The sequence below is a fragment of the Acinonyx jubatus genome, chromosome F2 (assembly GCF_027475565.1).
Source record: "Acinonyx jubatus isolate Ajub_Pintada_27869175 chromosome F2, VMU_Ajub_asm_v1.0, whole genome shotgun sequence".
Taxonomy (NCBI): Eukaryota; Metazoa; Chordata; class Mammalia; order Carnivora; family Felidae; genus Acinonyx; species Acinonyx jubatus.
The window spans coordinates 44,426,716-44,448,083 of NC_069394.1; the positions used below are offsets into that span (position 1 = coordinate 44,426,716).

Consider the following 21,368-nt stretch of genomic DNA (forward strand, 5'->3'; position numbering starts at 1 on the left):
TCTTCAAGTCATTTCAGGTGATCTAAACTAGCTTTCACTCTAGCTCACACGCTATTCTCACAGTAGCCCAACTTATTGGTTGGTACTTTGACCTCTCTTTTTAGTATCTCAAATATAATTTGACCACAACTAAAAATACTGGATCAAAATATTATGTATATAATGGATCAAAAGAGCTTACATAGACTATGTTCCTTAGCATCTCCTAAAATTCTGCTCAGCAGGTTTCCTAATTACAGGACCCTCTGGTCCAGCGATCAGGAACATACATGATGGATGTTGTAAAGGAGGTGTAAAGGAGATTCATCAGGCTAGCTGAACCTCAATTCAATATGTTAAATGTTACCATTAACACCGTAAGTCTTTCAAATAAATAAATAAAATAAACTCAGTTAAAATGGAGCCTCACTAAGTGAAAGGGATCAGGGTATAATGTAGGTAATCCAGAATCCCCTTTGTCCACACAGTTTAAAAACAAAACAACAACAGCAAAAACCAAAACATTACGTGAATGATCAGATACATAAGGAATAATTAGCTTTACCTGTTACCTTTTTCATAGTATTCTATTTTATCCCACACTCTGAGGGTACTATAATCTCATAGTCACCTGCGGTGCAGACAGTATTTTTTCTGTCTCTTGGATGGTAATTGTTCACAGAATTCCTACAGCAAGTGAAGGAGCAGGTTCCACTTCCCATAGTCACCCCTTACTCAATGTCAAGGACTAAAATCCAAAACGCTACTCAGTCAAATATTTTCTATAGGAGATGGGGCTAGGGGAATGCTAAAAAATTTTTGTCCAAATACATAGCTTTCTGATGATTAAAGGATAAAATTGAGAATATCTGGGGCACCTGGGTGGCTCAGTAGGTTGAGTGTCCGACTTCAGCTCAGGTCACGATCTCACGGTTTGTGAGTTCGAGCCCCGCGTCGGGCTCTGGGCTGATGGCTCAGAGCCTGGAGCCTGCTTCTGATTCTGTGTCTCCCTCTCTCTCTGCCCCTCCCCCATTCATGCTCTGTCTCTCTCTGTCTCAAAAATAAATAAACATTAAAAAAAAATTGAGAATATCATTCAGATGATTTGTCAAGGAAAAATACAAGGATCCAAATGTTTTAAAACAGAGGATTATTCCTTCTGTTTCATGCATGGTATTAAAAGCATGCCTTTTGCCAAAGAAGACATCTAGATGGCCAAACAGACACATGAAAAGATGCTCAATGTCAGTCATCATCAGGGAAATACAAATCTAAACCACACTGAGATACCACCTCACACCAGAGTGGCTAAAATGAACAAATCAGGAAACTACAGACGCTGGCGAGGATGTGGAGAAACGGGAACCCTCTTACACTGTTGGTGGGAATGCGAACTGGTGCAGCCACTCTGGAAAACAGTGTGGAGGTTCCTCAAAAAATTAAAAATAGATCTACCCTATGACCCAGGAATAGCACTGATAGGAATTTATCCAAGGGATACAGGAGTACTGATGCATAGGGGCACTTGTATCCCAATGTTTAAGGCAGCACTTTCAACAGTAGCCAAATTATGGAAAGGGCCTAAATGTCCATCAACTGACGAATGGATAAAGATGTGGTTTATATATACAATGGCATACTACTTGGCAATGAGAAAGAATGAAATCATGCCATTTGCAGCAACGTGGATGGAACTGGAAGGTATTATGCCGAGTGAAATATGTCAGTCAGAGAAGGACAGATATCAAATGTTTTCACTCATATGTGGATCCTGAGAAACTTAACAGAAGACCATGGGGGAGGGGAAAAGGGAAAAATAGTTACAAACAGAGAGGGAGAGAGGCAAATCATAAGAGACTCTTAAATACAGAGAACAAACTGAGGGTGGACGGGGGTGGTGGGGAGAGGGGAAATGGGTGATGGGCACTGAGGAGGGCACTTGCTGGGATGAGCACTGGGTGTTGTATATAAGTGATAAACCACAGGAATCTACCCGTGGTACATTCCAAGAGCACACTTTACACAGTATGTTAGCCAAGTCGACAATAAATTATATTAAGAAACTAATAATAATAAATTAAAAAAATAAAAAAAATAAAAGCATGCCATGAGAGTGCCTATATAAGAAAGGGGAGAAATTTACTAAACTCCAAGCCATACCAAATTTGCTGTAATGTGCGTTTTGAGAACATGTGTTTGCAGTAATAAAAATGACCACCCCAGAATGAAAGGAATGACAAAACAAAAACAAAACAAAACAAAACAAAACAACAAGAACAACAAAAACCAGGGTTTTTATTGTCTGTCTGAGTTAAACTACAACTTGTAGAACAAAGCACATCCCACAAGATGCTCCAGAAGAACATGGGGGCGGGCAAAGTTTTGCTAGAACCAGCATGAAGAACACAACAGAAAAGCAGGCTGATGAGGAGCGTCATCTAATGACTGTCATATGGACCCACACAAAGAAGTCACAGCTAAAGTCAGCTTGTAGGCAACGAGTGGCATATGGGGACAGAGATAGGAATAGGGATAGGGATACACATACACACACACATACTTACACATATTTACATATGTTCATTTAATGCAAGTCTAGGCATCCTAAGTACACATTAAAATTTCTCATTTCTCATATAAATCCAGTCATCTTAGAATGCTATCACACACTAAGCTTCAGTAGATAAAAATTCCTATTGAAGATCAACTTCACTTCTCAGACCTCTGAGGATCAAAGACAGTTTATATGTGTACAGATAAATAAATAAGCTATTTCATCACAGCTGACCAAACTGTTTAATAAAATAGGAGTTTAGCTCATTTTGAAACTATAATACTAGTTCTCTAAATGGACCATTTACTATAACGTGACATAATATGAAAAATATCTTTTTGGGATGAGCACTGCGTGCTGTATGGAAACCAATTTGACAATAAATTTCATATATTGAAAAAAATGAAAAATATCCATATGTATAAACAAATCCATTTTGAGGTATTTTAAGGAATAAAAACAGACTATTCATAAAAAACCTATTGTTTCTTATGTTCTTTACTGAAGCACTCACTAAACATTTGCGCACACACTCAAATTTATTTATATAATGTGTTTTTATCTGATTTGATCATTCTTAAGGTTTTATTGATGGATTCTCAACTTCTAGAATAGTGTCTGGCTGAGAGACACTAAACAAATATCGTTGAATGAATAAATACTTTGGCTTAAGGTAGTAAAAATAATCATAAATCTGTAAAGAGGAGATTTTACTCTGAATAAGCAGAATGATGAAGAGAGGCAGGACCCAGACTCTTCTTTCCTCACCATCAATACCTGATCTACATCATATTAAGGGTATTTGTAGTTATCATTTATTTATTCTGTCAACATGTTTGTGTACAAGGCCTGGATCTAAATGTTAAAGCTACCGTTGCAGTAAATTTCAAGTAATTGATTTTTTATATCTGCTATCTGATCCCGATAATCAGATTTTTAATAACTCCATATTTTTTAAGAATGAAGCAAAATCTAAAGCTAAAAAAAAATTCATATTCAGGATTTAGTTAAGGGGGTCATACCCTTTCAACAGTTTCACATTTATACAACTGTTACTGAAGTTCTGAACAAGGCCCTGTAAAGAAATACTTATAAATGAAGAAAAATCTAAATTATATCCATTTTGTTAAACTTAATAAGGCAAAGAGAAAGATCTTAACTTTTTAGAAATACTAATAGTATTCAAAACTAAATGGACTTTTGGGATGCCTGGGTGTCTCCGTTGGTTAAGCATCTGACTCTTGATTCTGGCTCAGGTCATGTTCTCATGGTTCGTGAGTTTGAGCTCTCATTGGGCTACAGGCTGACAGTATGGAGCCTGCTTAGGATTCACTCTCTCCATCTCTCTCTGTCCCTCCCCTGCTTGCACTCGCGCTCTCTGTCTCTGTCTCTGTCTCTCTCTCTCTCAAAATAAATAAATGAACATTTTTTTAAAAAATTAAGAAAACACAAACTAAATGGACTTTCTGTCCAATACTCAATTAACCAGAAAATTCTATCAACCAATTAACAGAAAACTCAGTCAACCAAAATATCCTTTTTGCCAGCATTCTGGTTGCTTTAGGTTTTGCAGTAATGAAATCTCCATGACAGAAAAAAAGGATTTTAATGTTTTAAGTATATAATGCTTCATCGACAACTCTTCAGTAGCAGCAATGAGTATATTTCTGAACTATCTACAAAGGGACCACACGGAATATGCTAATATATATTTCTATGCCAAAAGGAATATATAAACCCTTTAGTACTATTATTTGTTGTTCCTGTGCTATTTTTGTGTTAGGAATCTGTCATAAATCACTTTCTGTTTCACTACAGAAACAACAGAGTGATAGTACAATCCTTAATAAATCTGTCAGTATGCTACTGTATAATAGGTAGAAAGTACTAATCTGTAATCCACGGGTCTTGATTCCCCCTATATGACTTTGAGTCTATCATTAAGCACAAAACCAAGAATCCATCTAGAAAAAAATAGTAACATTCATAAATGCTTGCTACCATGTGTTCAGCCTGTGGTCTGAAAACACATGTGGCATCATCTGTGCACAGACATATATTTAAAATCCATCAAGCGCACTTAAGAGTAGAAGACACGGACATAGAGTGGAAGGCTTTGTGGTAACAGAGGCACAGTGTGGTGTGATGCATCCAGGAGCCAAGGAATGTGCAGAGCCACCAGAAGCTGGAAGACAAGGAAGGTTTCCCCCTAGAACCTCCAGAGAGAGCGTGGCCAGGCTAATGTCTTGATTTTGCACTTCTGGACTCCAGGAATGTGAGAATAGATTTCTGTGGTTAAGCCACCAGGTTCCTGGAAAACTGCAATAGTTTTCACAGGACACTAATATAGTTATCAAGTCAAACGCTTCTCATTGCTGAGATAACTCAAAGAGGGTGTCAGGGACTCAGCTGTGCTCCCCTAAAATTCATAAGCTGAGGCCCTAACCTCCAGTACCTCATAATGTGACTATACATGGAAAGAGGGCTTTTAAAGAGGTAATTACATGAAAATGAGGCCATTAGCATGGGCCCTTAGTCCAATCTGACCGGTGTCCTTATAAAAGGAGGAGATGAGGACATACAGAGACACCAGCGATATGCACGCACAGAGGGAAGACCAGGTGAAGAAGCAAGAGGGTGGCCATCCGCAAGCCAAGGAGAGAGGCCCCGGAGGAAACCACCTGTCCCGGCATCTTGATGATTGATGTCCAGCCTCCAGAGCTGTGGGAAAATCCACGTTTGTTGTTTGATCCATCTAACTGTGGCGGCTTGTTACAGGTGCCCTGGCAGCCTGCCACAGAGGTATGGGTGACTCAGATCTTTTCCCTTTGGAATTTCATATATACCCTAGTTAATCACCCTCTCTTCCAGTTAACTAAGATAGATGTATTTTTAAGACAGAAAGTGAAACTAAACAGAAAGCTTTTAGTAACAATCACTACATGATTAATACCATTGAGAGACAGCCAGCTGATGTAAGCATCTCTCCCAGATAACAAGGCATGGCGGATAGCTGTGGTAAGGATCTCAACAAAAGTGCCTAACAAAGGCAGTATTTAGAAGACACTTGTCAGAGCCCCAAAGGCCTCAATAATCAAGCAGCTGAACAGACTCATTCTGTAGATGTGGAAATCCAGGCTGTAAAGATTCATGACTTACTAGGTGACTTGGCTTGCAAGTGACAGAGTCGGGGCTGTGATGCAGATGCCCCGAAGCCTAGACCAGCACATTTACCAGTTTACCAGTGACTCACTCACTACTCCTCTCTTCCAGTCCAGCATACAATTTTTCCAAACTTTCCTGGTGCTTCCTGTTTTCCTTGGAATGGCAACACCACCCCTTTGAAGGGGAGACCACCATGGCACATGCAGTCTTTGATTTTGGTTGTTAGTGGTGGGATATCGAGGTACCTGGCCGAAACTCAGGCAAACCAACCTTTCTCACTCCTGGCCCTGCATCTTTGACATCAGTAGCAGAATCATGCAAGGCAAGCGAGAAAGCCTTCCAACTTGATTCTAAAAGCTGCGAGTACAGGGACCGCGACTGTTTTTTCTTAACATATGCATATCTGATGAAAGCCTCCTTGCATCCATACAGTGCATTCACCTTAACTCCTTCTTACCACCCTAAATGGAGAGGAATTTTCACATTTTTGCTATCACAAGCGATGTGGGGAGGGAAACTTGCGGCAGAAAGAATGGGAGAGACTGTTTCAATATCATCACTTTCTAGAAGAGTGGGAGAATTAACATTTCTAGGCACAAGGCTAGCCATCTTATGTGCAATGACTCATTTAATTTCCCAGTTAATAAAAGGTGAGTCTTATCATTTCTCCTTCACTTGTCACGTTACCCACATTCAATTACACAACCTGGCTTCCTTCATTAACATTATCTGAGATGATTCTGTTCACCAGTCTGCCTATTCCTGCCCTACTTCCTGCCCTTTCAGTATTTCAATAAAACTCCATAGGAACAGGAATATTATTTTTCAAAGGCATCCTCAATGCTTATGAGGCAGTTAGTTAATATTTACTAAGGAAATCAATTCTAGTGGTTCTTGATTCAAGGATGCACACTAATCTCTTCCCGTCCACGTGTAGTTTGGAAAATCTCCCCAGATTAGTCTGTTGAACATTTTTGATTTTGAAGCCTCACACTTAGTCCAACTCTCCCATCTGGCAGGTGATGAGACTGAAGTCTGCTGTCAGCCCTGGCTTTTTTTTTTTTTCCTGACTTTTGTTCTTAAAGTCAGCTTTCACCTCCCTTGGGACCTTAAAACATGACCTACAATTGCCCAGACATGCCCTCTCCCTGCTCCAACTCACTTTCAACTTTATTATGTTTGAATCCCACCTCTAAGCAGATATAGATTTTGCTTAGGGATCCCTAAAGCCATCTCCAATCCCTCCAAAATTGATGCTGGTACTCGTTCTCCCTGTTCTTAAGAATTTGATGTCTCCTATAAACTTTGCCTGCATATCATTATATCATTAAACATTCTGAGATAAGCATTGGTAAATCAAATGCCTCAAATCCTTCTACATCCTAAAGTAGCACAAACAGAAAAACAACAGAAATATGAAGCTGAAAATTTAACCCTAGGCTGTATTTTCATGAGTACAAACAAGACCTCAAAAGGAAGAAAGAAAACACAACACTCTATTATTTTTTACATAATTATATGCAAACTTCTCATCAATAAGCGCTTCTCACACTGGGCATAAATCCATTCAGTATTGCTTTAAGGGATAAATGAAGTCTGCAACCAAAATGTGAACTAGGGCAAGTATGGTGTGTTAGACACGAGAGACAACATTGGGTACACGAAACTCAAAACATGCACAACCAAGCTTGCCACAGCCCAGGTGGCATCCAGCCATCACTTGTTTAGAACACTAAGTTTAAGTTGAATTACTTGAGCATGGATTTTGGAGTGCTGCATTTTTCAGTGAATTGTGGGGGATAGAGAGAGCTTAACCCAAGATGGTCGAGTGGCAAAAATAGCTGCCCTCTGCTTTAGAATTGTAAAGCAACCTTTGTTGCAAATACCCATATAATTGTTCCGTACCCAAGTTAAACCTGCCACATTTTCTATCCCCTGCATTGCTGATTGAATCAAGCTGCAGATGAACATTCATTTTCTTTCCCTTCAATTTATTCTGTCCATTTTTCAGAGTATGTTGAACATCCCTGCAATTCACAATAGACATGTCACAATAACTGCAGAGAAAACATAGGCTTTCATAAACCACCAAAGTGTGTTCTTGATTCAGAATTCCCAGAGGGCTTAGGTCTTCAAAGTAGATTTATTCTCTACATATAAACCTCATTTGTACATATTTAATTGTGATCTCATTCTCTATTTAAAAAAAAAAAGTTTCATTGGCTCCGATTTCCTTCTGACGTTTCTATCCCATTTCATTAACATTCTTGGTTCCTGCTTTGCAGCCTTCAGGGATGTTCAAACTAGAAAAGTGCTTCACTTGTACTTCAGGGATGGGGGCAGGAATGAAACTGTTTTTCAGTTTTGAAACTCCTCATATTTAGGGAAGGAAATAAAAACTTCCAAAAAGGGTAGTTGAATATATTGCCAAGCTTGACTTGTGCTCTCTGGTTTAATGTACAGAACTGTACATAATTATTTAGAACAGTACTCATATAAAGCCATGCCAGTGAAACTAACTTTGCCAAATTTATCATATGTTACTACAGGCCGAGACACTGGCGCCATCTCAAAGAAATCCACATGTGCTAATATGAACTAGGAATTTTTGTAATTTTTATTGTGCCTTTTGGGGAAACATCCTTTCTAATAAAAGGATACATTATCATTTCTCAGTTAAAAAAAATTTATTCTAGAGAAGAATTAAACTTTCCCTCTTATCTGTTTGGGGAACCAACTATCAGTCAAATATTTGAATGTTAAGAACAACAGGAATGAAACAATGTAACTGGTGAGCCAGAGTCGCAAGACAGAATTGACCTTCGTAATCTTATTGCTTCTGCTTAGTTTTAAATATATTCCAGCAGTGTTTATAACTTATTAAGTGAGTTTATAACCGTTGGGGATGGTGAGCTGAATAGATGGAAATATTTTTCAATGAAAATAAACTAAAAAACAGAATTTCTTCAATTCTGATGACTAACCCTTATTAAGAGCAGATATAGTTATTTTTTAAAGTTCTATAAATTTCGAAGTCATATTTCTAAGTTGCAAAAAGAGAAGTAAGTTTGTTTTACTATTTAGCTTTGATTATTTGATTGAGTCCTCCGCAGGTTATAGGAAAAGTATCTATTACTATTCTATTATTATTAATAGATAAGAGTATCTATTACATAAGTAGCACTTTTAAAAAAAATCTTAGTTATATCCAATATGAATTACTAGTATAAAGATAATGGCTTCTATTTAATGAACACTTATTTTATTCCAGAAATTTCATTTAGGAAATGACTCCCAATAGGTATAATTATCACCAATTTATAGAGCAGGAGCCAAAGATACTTAGTCAAAGCCAGAGTTCTGGTCTGAATCTGGGCTTTTAAAATTCTAAAGTTCTTTCTTCTGTTGCCTCTTTCTAAGGAAAAGAAAAGATAGATCAATTAGTGTCTACTTGATTGTATGGGCCCTAATAAAATCACCAGAGCTAAAAGTTAAATCAGAGAAAAAAACTGATATTTACCCACTCCTTTAAAGATCATTAAGAAACAGCCATAATTTAAATTCATTAGAAGTATATGAATTTAGAGATAAAACTTGCAGAACAAAGGGAAAAGTAAAGCATTATGTGTGAAGGGATTTAGGAAGGCAAAAAAAAAAAAAAAAAAGATGAATTAGGCCTAATTCCATCCACTTATTATTGGAAATATAGGAGCATCATAATAGTGTTCCAGAGGATCCACTTGCATAGAAAGACCCTAGAAATTCCAAGGCACTCAAAAAGCTTTATGGGGCGCCTGGGTGGCGCAGTCGGTTAAGCGTCCGACTTCAGCCAGGTCACGATCTCGCGGTCCGTGGGTTCGAGCCCTGCATCAGGCTCTGGGCTGATGGCTCAGAGCCTGGAGCCTGTTTCCGATTCTGTGTCTCCCTCTCTCTCTGCCCCTCCCCCGTTCATGCTCTCTCTCTGTCCCAAAAATAAATAAACGTTGAAAAAAAAAATTAAAAAAAAAAAAAAGCTTTAGTGGGGTTTAACACTTCTGGGAGAGCCCCTCATCTTATGAAGCTGGGTAACAGTTTTCAGGTAGAAGAGAAAAAGTGGTCTAACTATTGAGCTTAGCTAGCATGGGTCACATGTGATCTACAGACACAGAAAACGGAAATGCATTAGGGCATATCTCCTTCTTAAGACCTGCCAGAGACCTTTCCTATAATCTGACAGGGCAGAAGTGAGCACGGTACCAGCACTTGTATCTGATTCAAATTGTTCTCTAAAAGTGTTCTGCATGGGGCACCTGGGTCTGTTGGTTAAGGGTCTGACTTTGGCTCAGGTCATGATCTCAGGGTTGATAAGTTTGACTCCCACATAGGGCTCTGCACTGTTAGTGCAGAGTCGTCTTGGAATTCTCTGTCTCTCTCTCTCTCTCTCTCTCTGCCCCCTCCTCCACTTGCACTCTCTCTCTCTCTCTCTCTCAAAATAAATAAATTTACAAAAATAAAAATAAAAATGTTCTGCTGAGGCAAGAACATCAACCAGCCCAGAGCAACCAAAGGGATGGAGATTTTGCACAGAAACAGGCATCGCCCAGGTAAAAGACACTGAGAAGCCAAACTTACAGTGACCTCAGAACAGGATAAGGGCAGAAGGCTGTGTTTTCTCTCAAAGCTGATATTAAGGATTGCTACTACCAGAATTAACATTTTGATTGGCCAAACTTGCGTTCTTTTAAGAAAGAGGAGGGTTCTGGCTGAGAAAATTAGCAGTGATAACTGGCTCCTTGTGCAAGAAACTCAAATGGTCTAGATATTAATTTATGTCCCAAATAATATCTTTAGCTCCCATCAGCCTGAGGCTTTCAAAAAGGATATAACAGTTGCAAAAGCTCAGAGGTCGGAAGCACAGTAGGAGTGAAAAATCCCCCAAATGTGTTAATCGCTCTCCTCTGGGTTCTCTGACCAAGTGACCAAGGCCTCCATTTTGTCCTCTGTTCTATTGTTCTGTGCTGAGCTCAGCTCTGCTCCTTCACATCCCACCCACATGATGCAGGGGCAAGTTCAGAGGACACATTATCATCATCAGATTCTTCAGCCTAACTACACCAAAGCTCACTGTGCAGATGTCCCAGTATAACCTACACATGATGCACAACTTATTTCTTGATCTAAAGCTCAGACTGCCACGACTTTTGACGTTAAAATGTCCCTATTCATTTCAAAACACCGGCGAAGAATCCAGGCACCATTCCAACCTAGGAGCCTAAACGCTGGAGGACTCTGTGACATTGAAAAGCAAGAGCAACTTTCTTCATTTTCCCTCAACACACAGCACAGCAACTTCCACCAACGGAATAGTGTGAATTTAAAGTCAGACACCTGCAACAATTTTTAGATCTGATTCTCTTTCATTGTGAGAACTTAACCCCGCCCCAAAAAGCCACATGGTATTTCACCCACAAAGTGAAGACCAACTCGCTTACAGTTTTCCTCACAAGAAAACAGGATGGGAAACAAAATCATACGCAAAACCCTTTAAGGTAGCATTTTAGGCACACTGCCGTGAGAAAAGCAAGCTGAAAGGCTAAATGTCATTCCCATATCCGGCGACCCTGCTTCCGTTAACAGAACCAGGAAAAGGAAGGATGATTATTGGTGTAGGTGAATAGTGACTGAAGAGGCTAATTTGTAACCCGCTCACATTTCCTTTCACCTCACGTGCACAGAGGAGCACCCAATTCAAGGAGGTCAAGGCAGAATCTAGTGCTGATGCGGTTCTGTGGGGGTAGACCTGGCATCACCAAGTCTTTACTCCACCGGTCACCTGACAGCTTACAGCTACTTTGGTCTGCTCTTGTTTGTACTGGAGCATGGAATTATGTTGCCTCCAGGCTCTGTTCCAGTGTTCTTGTTTCAGTTTTAAACTTTCTTATAATGAATGAATCACTGAGCAGGATATTACCTACATAACAAAAATGCAGGACCAGCACCCAGCTCCGTCTTGCCAATTGTTATTGTTTATTGACCACTTTACCAGTTAATCAGAAAAACACACGTTTAAGTAGATAAATACTCCTACTTTTCACAGACCAAAATGGCGAATTTTAAAAACAGTAACAATCAGAGTTGATGATGATAGAATGAGAGTGCAATATTCATTAGCACAACTTTTTAGATTGAAATTTGGCAAAAAAAAAAAAAAGAAAAAAAACGAATTACACCCTTTTGATCCGGTAATTCCATCACTAGGAATTTATCCTAATGAAATAATTGGTGATACAGACCATAACACACAAATAACGAAGATCCTCATAAGGCTGTGTATAATACTGTGTATAAGAGTGAAACACGACAAACCACCTCAACATCAGGGATTCGATAAAGAAATTACTGTACTTCCGCATGTTAACATTTAGCCTTTAAGATCAAGAAAATTGAGGGTAGGAATACCCTCATTATAAAACATTAATGTTATTTAGCATACAGTATTACACTGTGGGAGCTCCAAATATGCCACCCCAAATATGCCACCTCAAAATAAGCCTCTTTGACATTAGGATTATTTTCAGCTTATTATCTGGAGAAACAGCAGAGGCAAGGAAGCTCTGAAGAGTACAAATTACCCTTTTGTAAGAGAAATTTACATTTATAAAGGAAATGTCCCTTTGTAAGGTGTCTCTCTCTGGGTACTAAGAAGGAAAGGAGGACTCTAAATCACAAGAAACTCTTATCAATGGAGAAGGTGCAACTTAGCATCTGCACAGCAAACCTTATCCTTGTTTATAGTACTTTTCATGGTCCCCTTCCCATAACCTGCCTCCCCACACTCTCTTCCTGGGTTTTAGGTGAAGATGGTATTTATGCCCAAGTTCTGGCCCCCTCTTTTGAGTTACTCATCTCTGAGTTTCTCCCATGTATGTATGAGATATACATGGTCATAAACTTGTTGGTTTTCTCTTGTTAATCTATTTTTTGTTAGAGGGCCCACAGCTCAGAACCTAGAGAGTAGAAAGAAATGTTTTTTTCTTCCTCTACCACATAAAATTAAGTAAAAGGAAGTTTCGTTGCCCTCAAGTTTATTAACCATTCATTTTCTTCTAAAGCTCCCATAGGATGTGACTTCCTGAGCGGTCACAGATTTTAGGTCAGCTTCAAAAAGACACAAAAACAATGGAGTAGTATTAGGATAACATCTTGAAACTGGCCCTAGGTTCCTTTCTCTGTTCAAATGACTTTTAATAACTGTCTGCTATTGGGGCTTCAGCCACCAATTCTTGACCAGGCCTGTGATTTGAGCCAAACCAGAGTTCACAACACTGAATGAATGTGGTCGAGCGTACTGTAGTTAAACTGGGCCACAACCCCAGTAGATGGCTGCCATGAGAAGTTGGCAACATATCTGACTCTCAAAAAAATTCCAGTTATTTTTTCCTAATCGTGACCCCAAATTATACCATACTCAACTGTTGTACAGAATTTCTTCCAAAATCAGTAGAATTTGTTCAACTAGTTTTGTATCCTAAATCACACTTCAAGTATCCTAAAAGACTGTATTTAAACCCAAGGTCCTTCAACACAGTATTAGAATTAACCAGATTCTACTTTGTGAAACACACTCCCAAAACACATGAACAAAGACATATGGGAAACTCACGTAAAAGAATCCAAGTGGTCCAGAGATATATGGCATTTTCATTCCCAAGAGATACTTGACTTGTGAAGTCACGACGTGGGTGGCAGCTCCAGTTGTCATGGCACTGATCACAGGCTCCGTAAGCAGGAATGTGGCACTGCCCAGCTGTAGCACAAACATGGCCACCTAAGAGGACAAAGGAAAATGACATTTCCCCAGGTTCCTAGAGGAATTACTACCTGACACGTTTTCATTTTCATTTCACACAGACATAGAGAACTGATGTGAAGTGGATTTCTTAAATTGTACATATCCAGTATCTTGAGTTTTCTTGAGAACATAACTAGGTTCCAAGGCTTTCCAAATGTTATTGGGTACAGTGTAATTGCTTCGGTTAAAGTGAACACGTTTTGTTCCCCTGAATATTGACTTTTCCTTTTTTCTCTATTCCTCATCATATAAGTCATAAAAAAGGGAAATATACTCGAATCGGTTCATATGTGGGGCTCTGTGGAGAAAAATTAAATTTGCATTTATGAGGGGCGCCTGGGTGGCTCCGTCAGCTAAGCGGCCGACTTCAGCTCAGGTCATGATCTCACGGTCCGTGAGTTCGAGCCCCGCGTCGGGCTCTGTGCTGACAACTCAGAGCCTGAAGCCTGTTTCGGATTCTGTGTCTCCCTCTCTCTGACCCTCCCCTGTTCATGCTCTGTCTCTCTCTGTCTCAAAAATAAATAAACGTTAAAAAAATTTTTTTTAAAAAATTTGCATTTATGACACTTTAAAAAAAATTCAGAATTTAAAAGAAATTTCAGAATTTCACTACCCCACACCCAGTAGGTTTAAAATCTCAAAAGCACTGAAGAAAAAAAAGGCCATTTCCTGAGTTTCTCCCCGGTCCTGAGAAACGGAAACCCTTTTTTGACTAGAAACTCTCTCAAGTAGTTCTAAATGGCCACTAATAATAAGAAGATATCAGGACTTATTTATAGGCGGAGAAGAACAAAAGACAGGGCTAGGTTAAAGGGATATGAATTCAGAAACCCAAGAATAGGTAGAAAAGTCATTTTCCTTAAAAATTTCCTTGCTACTCCTACCGCTGTGCTTCATGACCAAACAAAATTATCAACTTTGAGTAGAAGCTGTGCATTGAGTTCTGCTGGGCAAAAGATGACCAAAGGAACCAAAATTCTCCTATTAACATAGCAACGGTTAGTGTTCTTCCTCTGCCAGTGAGAGAGCTTTTAGAAGGTGGCCCATCCTTTGACTGAATACTACTGTGTAAACTCAGTCATAGAAACTATAAAACAGGGATGCTTGGGTGGCTCTATCAATTAAGCAACCAACTTCGGCTCAGGTCATGATCTTGCAGTTCGTAAGTTGGAGCCCCTCAATGGGCTCTGGGCTGACAGCTTGGAGCCTCAAGCCTGCTTCCTGCTTCAGATTCTGTCTTTCCTTCTCTCTCTCTGCCCCTTCCCCGCCCCCCCCAACTCACACTCTGTCTCTCTCTCTCAAAATAAATAAACATTAAAAAAGTTTTTAAACTACAAAACATAAAATTCAGTGTTTTGAAAGTAACATTAAATTATATTCATGAGTATCCACACTAGAAAAGGGACACAAAGCGGGTCATGTTGATATATCCTCTCAGTGTGTTAATTACCATATTTAGGTCATGTCTTAAAATTCTTTTTGGAAAATCAGATTAGTTATTAAAGAAATCAGAGGACAGAACAGCAATGAGATCTCCTTCTGTGAAGAGGTGACAGTGATGAAAAAGAGAAGTATAAAGTGCTATCTGTTAACACTAGAGCATAAATTGCAAAATATATCATTTCTATCATATTGCAATGTCCTTTGACCAAAAGCGATAATGCTCTGAACTTGCATCAGAGTAGAGTGTTCTGGGCTCAAATCTGAAAACTGAAGTTCTGATCCTGGCTTCCCTATGTCCTAATTCTGTGACTGTAGAAAACCTGCTGAAATTTTCTGAGCCTCATCATCATCTATAAGCCATTAGACTGAAGTCTATGCTATCTATCTTGTAGAATCATTATAAAGTGAATGTGAAATAATATAAGGACTTCAAAACTTGCAAAACATGCAAAATATGTAAGGCACAGGAACATCATGAGATGTCATGGATATTTACTCATCATAGGAAACCAGCCACAGTTTTGAACACGTAGAAGGGGCCTCACCACATTTCCCAACTCAGGAAAACTTGAAAGAATTTATAGGGGCAGAAAGAAATGTATTTGAATTGTTTGCAGTTTAGCAGCCCCATTTATTCAATATAGAATAAAAAATAATCTGGATTGCCAACATAGAAATCAGGCATTCTGTTTCTGCCAACAGAGGAAGCCTGAGCAGCAACTCCAGCTAGTAACATTTTTTTTTAAGAAACTGTGTGTGTGTTTGTCAAAGTAGAAATGTCCTGAGGGAAATATGCAATCAATGGTATAGGTACAAATGGAACACACTGATCTTCTTGGCAACTCTTGATTCATAGTCTGTTGATTTTCATCCTGAAAACACAATCAGTTAAGAAAAACACTGAACCAATTTTCCCCAAGCATCTATCTACTAGTAAGTAAATTCCAACTTATGACATTAACTCTTACAGGCCCTAAGGACAAAATTAGCATATTATTGGGGTAAGATGAACACCAGAGAGTTGGATTTTCAATTCATCTAAATGCAGCAGACAAGCAATCCAAATCTTTGAAATTGTGAAACCTGTTTGCATATGTGGAATTTTATGCATACATGGAATGCTGGAAAGTTCTTATCTGTATGCCAGGAACTCTTACCTTATTTTGAGAAGCAAACTCTTTTGGGAAGCCTTGTATGAACCATCATCATTTTACCTTCTGTTTAATATTTGTTTCCTAAATTCTATCATCTTTTTAGAGGAGTTAATGATTCTTCGTGCCTGAGAAACAAAGGTCACTTAACCTGAAGTCATTCATCAACCACTTCCGGCTAACCACTGTCTACTTGTAGCAGCTTCTTAGTTATTTCCATGACCTTAATGTTACAAATGGAAGAGCCCAGGAAAGTACAAGACATGAAGAGTTCAGCCACTCCACATATTGAAAATACATACACATACCTTGCAACAGAGAGCAGGAAAGATGGAGTACCCTCCTCTAAACTTAGCTAAAGACTCAAAGTGTTTTTGTAATATTCTGCTTGTACACATTTTTATGCTTAAAAGAAAATCTTCCCAGCAAGGGATAAATCCCTAAAATGGAGAATTCTCGACTCTGAAAGGTCAACAAGCCCCTGAAGAGCTCATTTCTGACACAAACCACTGGGTATGTGAAGGATGATTGCAAACACGTGAGATTTAGCTGAAGAGAAATAACTCTCTTCTGGATGACAATATTCTCCAGAACCCAAGACAATGGCGGATATTTTAAGAAGGATAAAGAGGGAGAGGACGAGGAAGAAGGGAAAGAGAAGAATAAGAAAGAGAAGAATGAGAAATTTAAGAACTCCGCTTTCCCCACTACTCACATTTTAACAGTTCATCCACATCAAAATTAAGGCTCTAGGATATAGAGGCTGACATACACAGCTTGAATGTAGCAAATATCCATGCAATGCAGGTTTTGTTAGAAGCACCCACAGATGGATGTGGCTTCCAAGATTATCTTAGAACTTAAATATGTGAGATGAGGATCCTTCAAGACTATTTTGCTTGTAGGCCTAGTATTTAGATTCTACACCAATGTTAAGGACTTTATTTTTTTTTTTTTAAAGTTAATGACTTAATAAACAACCACTTCAGCTCCTTTTACAATAATATAGATGACAATAACTCTAATCTGGCTAGCCAACTCCCAAACTTTGGCCATGCAATGTTTTATGAGAAAATAAATGTTATACAATCGATATATTTCAGCTGTTTGCAGTAACTCTGATGATCTGGGCTAATGCTAAAAACCTGTGACACACATTATCAAGGTTCACTAGCGTGACACTATTGGGTAAACGTTTCTATAAACACCATGTGTTCTATATAAATTGAATGTATCTCAGATTTCAGGCCATTTTTTGCAAGTGGCCTTCAAATAGTGAAAAAGGAAAAGAAGTATATAGTAATCAACTATCCTACCCAAGGGAATACAGCGTGCATTTCAGGGTTGTTTTTTTTTCAGTTTGTCTGCAATCTGGTTTTTACATTACACCAAATCATTTATTTGTCCATTCAATAAATATTTCCTGAATACCTATACGGGGCTAGGCACGCATTGTTGCAGAATACAGACATAAAGATACAGTTAATATTAAAAAAAAAACATAAAAAGAGGTGAAATGAAGATATTGGGAGGGGGGACTTTTTTTAATGTTTTTATTATTATTATTATTTATTGAGAGACAGAGAGAGACAAAGCATGAGCATGAGAGAGGCAGAGACAGAATCTGAAGCAGGCTCCAAGCTCTGAGCTGTCAGCACAGATCCCAACGTGGGGCTCAAACTCACAGAGCACGAGATCATGACCTGAGCTGAAGTTGGACACTTAACTGACTGAGCCACCCAGATGCCCCGGAAGGGGGCACTTCTAACTACACCAATGTTAAAAGTTGGTGTAGGTGTTACTGTAGTGTAGGTGTTACTAGGAAGGTAAAGTCAGAGAAGCTCTTTGGGTGGGAGCTAAAATGCTAGGAGCTGTATTCTTCACTGAGCAGAGTATGCTGGTTTGGGGAAGAGAGCTAAAGTGCTCATGACAATAGGAAAACAATTGAGTGCTGCCCGGGGGTATGGGGAAAAAAAAAAGTCTGTGTGGCCAGAAAACCCAAGAGCAAAAAATGTCAAATGGATACCTAATGAAGTTGCATGCTGCAGAATTGAAAATATAAAACCCTACTCCATACTTTTCGGTGCTAAAAGGGAATGAGCTATCAAGCCATGCAAAGACATGGATGAATCTTAAGTGATATTGTTAAGTGAATGAAGACAGTCTGAAAAAGCTATATGCTGAATGATTCCATTTCTGTGATATTCTGGAAAAGGCAAGACTATAGAGACAGTAAGCAGATCAGTAGTTGCCAAGGGCTTGGGAGTGGGAGAATGTGTAATAAGTAAAACACAGTGAATTTGCTAGTCTGGTGAAACTCTTCTATATGATACTGTCATGGTGGATACATAACATAAGCATTTGTCAAAACCCATAGATCTTTACAACACAAGAGTGAGCCTTAATGTATGAAAATTAAAAAAAAAAATCATTTGGAGCTCAGGAGATCCCAAACTAAAATATGACAAAGAATCTGAAAACCACTGATATATTTACTATCTCTATAAACTCTGCCTTTTCCAGAGTGTCATTTAAATGGCATCATATAATATATAGACTTTTCAGACTAAATGGGTGAAATAACCTCACTGAAAGGGGTGGCAAAAAAAAAGATTGCTCATGTTTAGGGTGCCTGGGTGGCTCAGTCAATTAAGCATCTGACTCTTGGTTTCAGTTTAGGTCATGATCTCATGGTTTGTGAGTCCAACCCCCACATCAGGCTCCACTCTGACGTTGCGGAGCTGGCTTGGGATTCTCTCTCTCTCTCTCTCTCTGCCCCTCCCCTGCTTTCTCTCTCTGTCTTGCTCTCAAAATAAATAAACTTAAAAAATTTAAAAAAATGTATGTTCAACCTATATTAATGCAACACGTTTCTTAGCAATTAATGATGGTTTTTCATGTGTTCTATTAGTGTGCACTTCCTTGATGAGCTGCACTTCCAGAATCAATTCATAATGGAAATTGAGAATCTCAATCCATTCTAGTTAGTTAGCATGTCTTCATAAGTTCTCAAACAAAAGGGGCACCTGTGTGGCTCAGCCGGTTAAGTATACGACTCTTGACCTCAGCTCAGGTCATGATCTCAAGGTTCTTGAGTTCAAGTCCCATGTCGGGCTCTGCACTGTCAGTGCAGAGCCTGCTTGGGATCCTATCTCTCTTTCTCTCTGCCCCTTCCCCACCTACACTATCTCTCTCTCAAAGTAAATAAATAAACTTAATTATTTTTTTAAATGCTCATGTGAAGAACTCTGGAAATGAGTAAAGTCTGTAAAACCAACGATGAAAAAGAGACACTATATTCCAGCTGACAAACTTATTTTCCATGGGGATAGGAGTTAACAATCTGAAACCACTATCCATATATACCGAAATTTAAAAATTAAGTAGATGGATGGTGAATGGTGGGAGCCAAGTTTCCCACTGTTGGAGAAGCCCAGCAAAGGGCATTAGGCTAGGATGATCAATATGGTAAGGGATTACAGTTGGTATCTAGGAACTCATGTCTAAAGACAGATATAGATGATCAGCCTTTGATTTTTTAAATTTAGCAGACCATGCAAAGCATTTTCTCATTGTAGTACTTTTAAAAGCCAACAAACCTGAAAAATGCACACTCCAGTTCTGAAATATAAACTCAGTGTGGTAGGCAAAATGCTTTCCCAAATTCCCACCCCTCATTATTAAAAAAAACACTAATTTATGAAGGAACTTTTGCAGATCACATTAAGGCTATGGCCTTTACAACAGGGAGAGTATCTTGGGGGGAAAAGGTTTAAAAAGATACAGATAGATACGGATAGATAGATAGATAGATAGAAGATAGATAGATAGATAATGTCCATATACATGGGTTAATATATACACATACATATCCTTAGTCAGCCAAGAGGGCTAGAAGCAATAACACCCTGTTCTCAATGAGCACACGCAGCACCCAGATAATGACCTTGGATACCATTCTCCAATAAAAGGAATGAGGGTTCTCTGGAGAAGTGGTTGATTCTAAGCAATCACCCATAGGCCTGGGGCAAAGAAATATACATATGAGTCTGTATCATTTTGTAGTGCCAGAAAGAAAGCAAATGCTCCAAAAACAAAGAACCAAATACACGGGGGTATGTCAAGGATGGACACAGGAGCCAGGTGAAGTATCTCCCAATGCCCAAAGCTAGAACAATTTGAGGAACAACATAAATAAAGTAGCACTGGATTATAACCCAAAGAATAAAATAAATATCTTTGAGTCCATATTGATATAAATACTTGATTACATCTTAAAAATGAGAGAGCTGGGAAATCTCCTGTGTAAGTTAGTTATTATTATTCCAAAACTTTACCTAGACACTCCTCACTCCTTATCTCAACTCCTCATGTAAGGTTAACTCCCACCTCTTAAGTGTGGGCTCTGCCTGTGGACTTCTTTCCAAAGAATACAGTGTGGAAAGTGTCAGGTGGGGGAGAGAGGAGGGAAGAGAGAAACTTCACATTGGAGGCACATGACAAACACTAGTTCAGGTAGGTGATTAAGGTTAACATCAAGAGTTATAAATTAAATTGATAGTCCATACTCTTCCTACTATGTAATGAGAATGTCGCTCTGTCTCCTTGGTCTTCCTCCTAAAAATCCATCACCCCAGTCTAATCATGAGAAGAACATCAGACAAATCTCAACTGGGGGGACATTCTACAGAAAGCTTACCAGAAGTCCTCAAAACCATGAAGATAACCAAAAACAAGAAAAATCTCAGAGATTTTCATAGTTAAGAGGAGCCAAAAGAGAGATAGGACAATTAAATATGATGTGGTATACTGGATGGGATCTTGGAACATAAAATTAACATTAGGTAAAAATTAAAGAAGACTGAATAGAACACATGGACTTCAGTTGATAGCAATGCATCAATCTGGTTCAGTAACTGTGGCTAATATGCCATACTAATGTGAGACGTTACATTAATAGGGGAAATTTGGGTGGATGGGGCAGGTGGCAACTCTGTATACCCTCTTTGCAACTTTACTGAAATCCAAAATTATTATAAAACAAAAACGTTTTTAAAAAGGGAAAGAAAAGTACCTCTCCACCTCTTCCACAGAATCTTCAGGTAAGACCACATTTCTCCCCAAACTGTATGCTGCGCATGGCAGGCACCTGAGTTGTGCACACATGAGCAGAAGGGAAAAGAGGGACCCTCAGAGGAGCTTCAGACAGCCGGGCTTCAGAGGTATGACATGTGCATAAATAACC

General features: G+C 38.9%; 1 protein-coding gene across 4 annotated transcripts in view; it reads right to left on the minus strand.

The window, feature by feature from the left end:
- The window catches only part of SLC26A7 (solute carrier family 26 member 7), a 155,017-nt gene that overhangs the window by 55,996 nt on the left and 77,653 nt on the right, over positions 1-21,368 (minus strand). For all 4 annotated transcript variants that reach the window (XM_053208544.1, XM_027064252.2, XM_053208545.1 and 1 more), the window contains one exon: positions 13,341-13,505. In XM_053208544.1, coding sequence (XP_053064519.1) covers positions 13,341-13,505 — 165 coding nt within the window. The remainder of the gene's footprint in view (positions 1-13,340; positions 13,506-21,368) is intronic.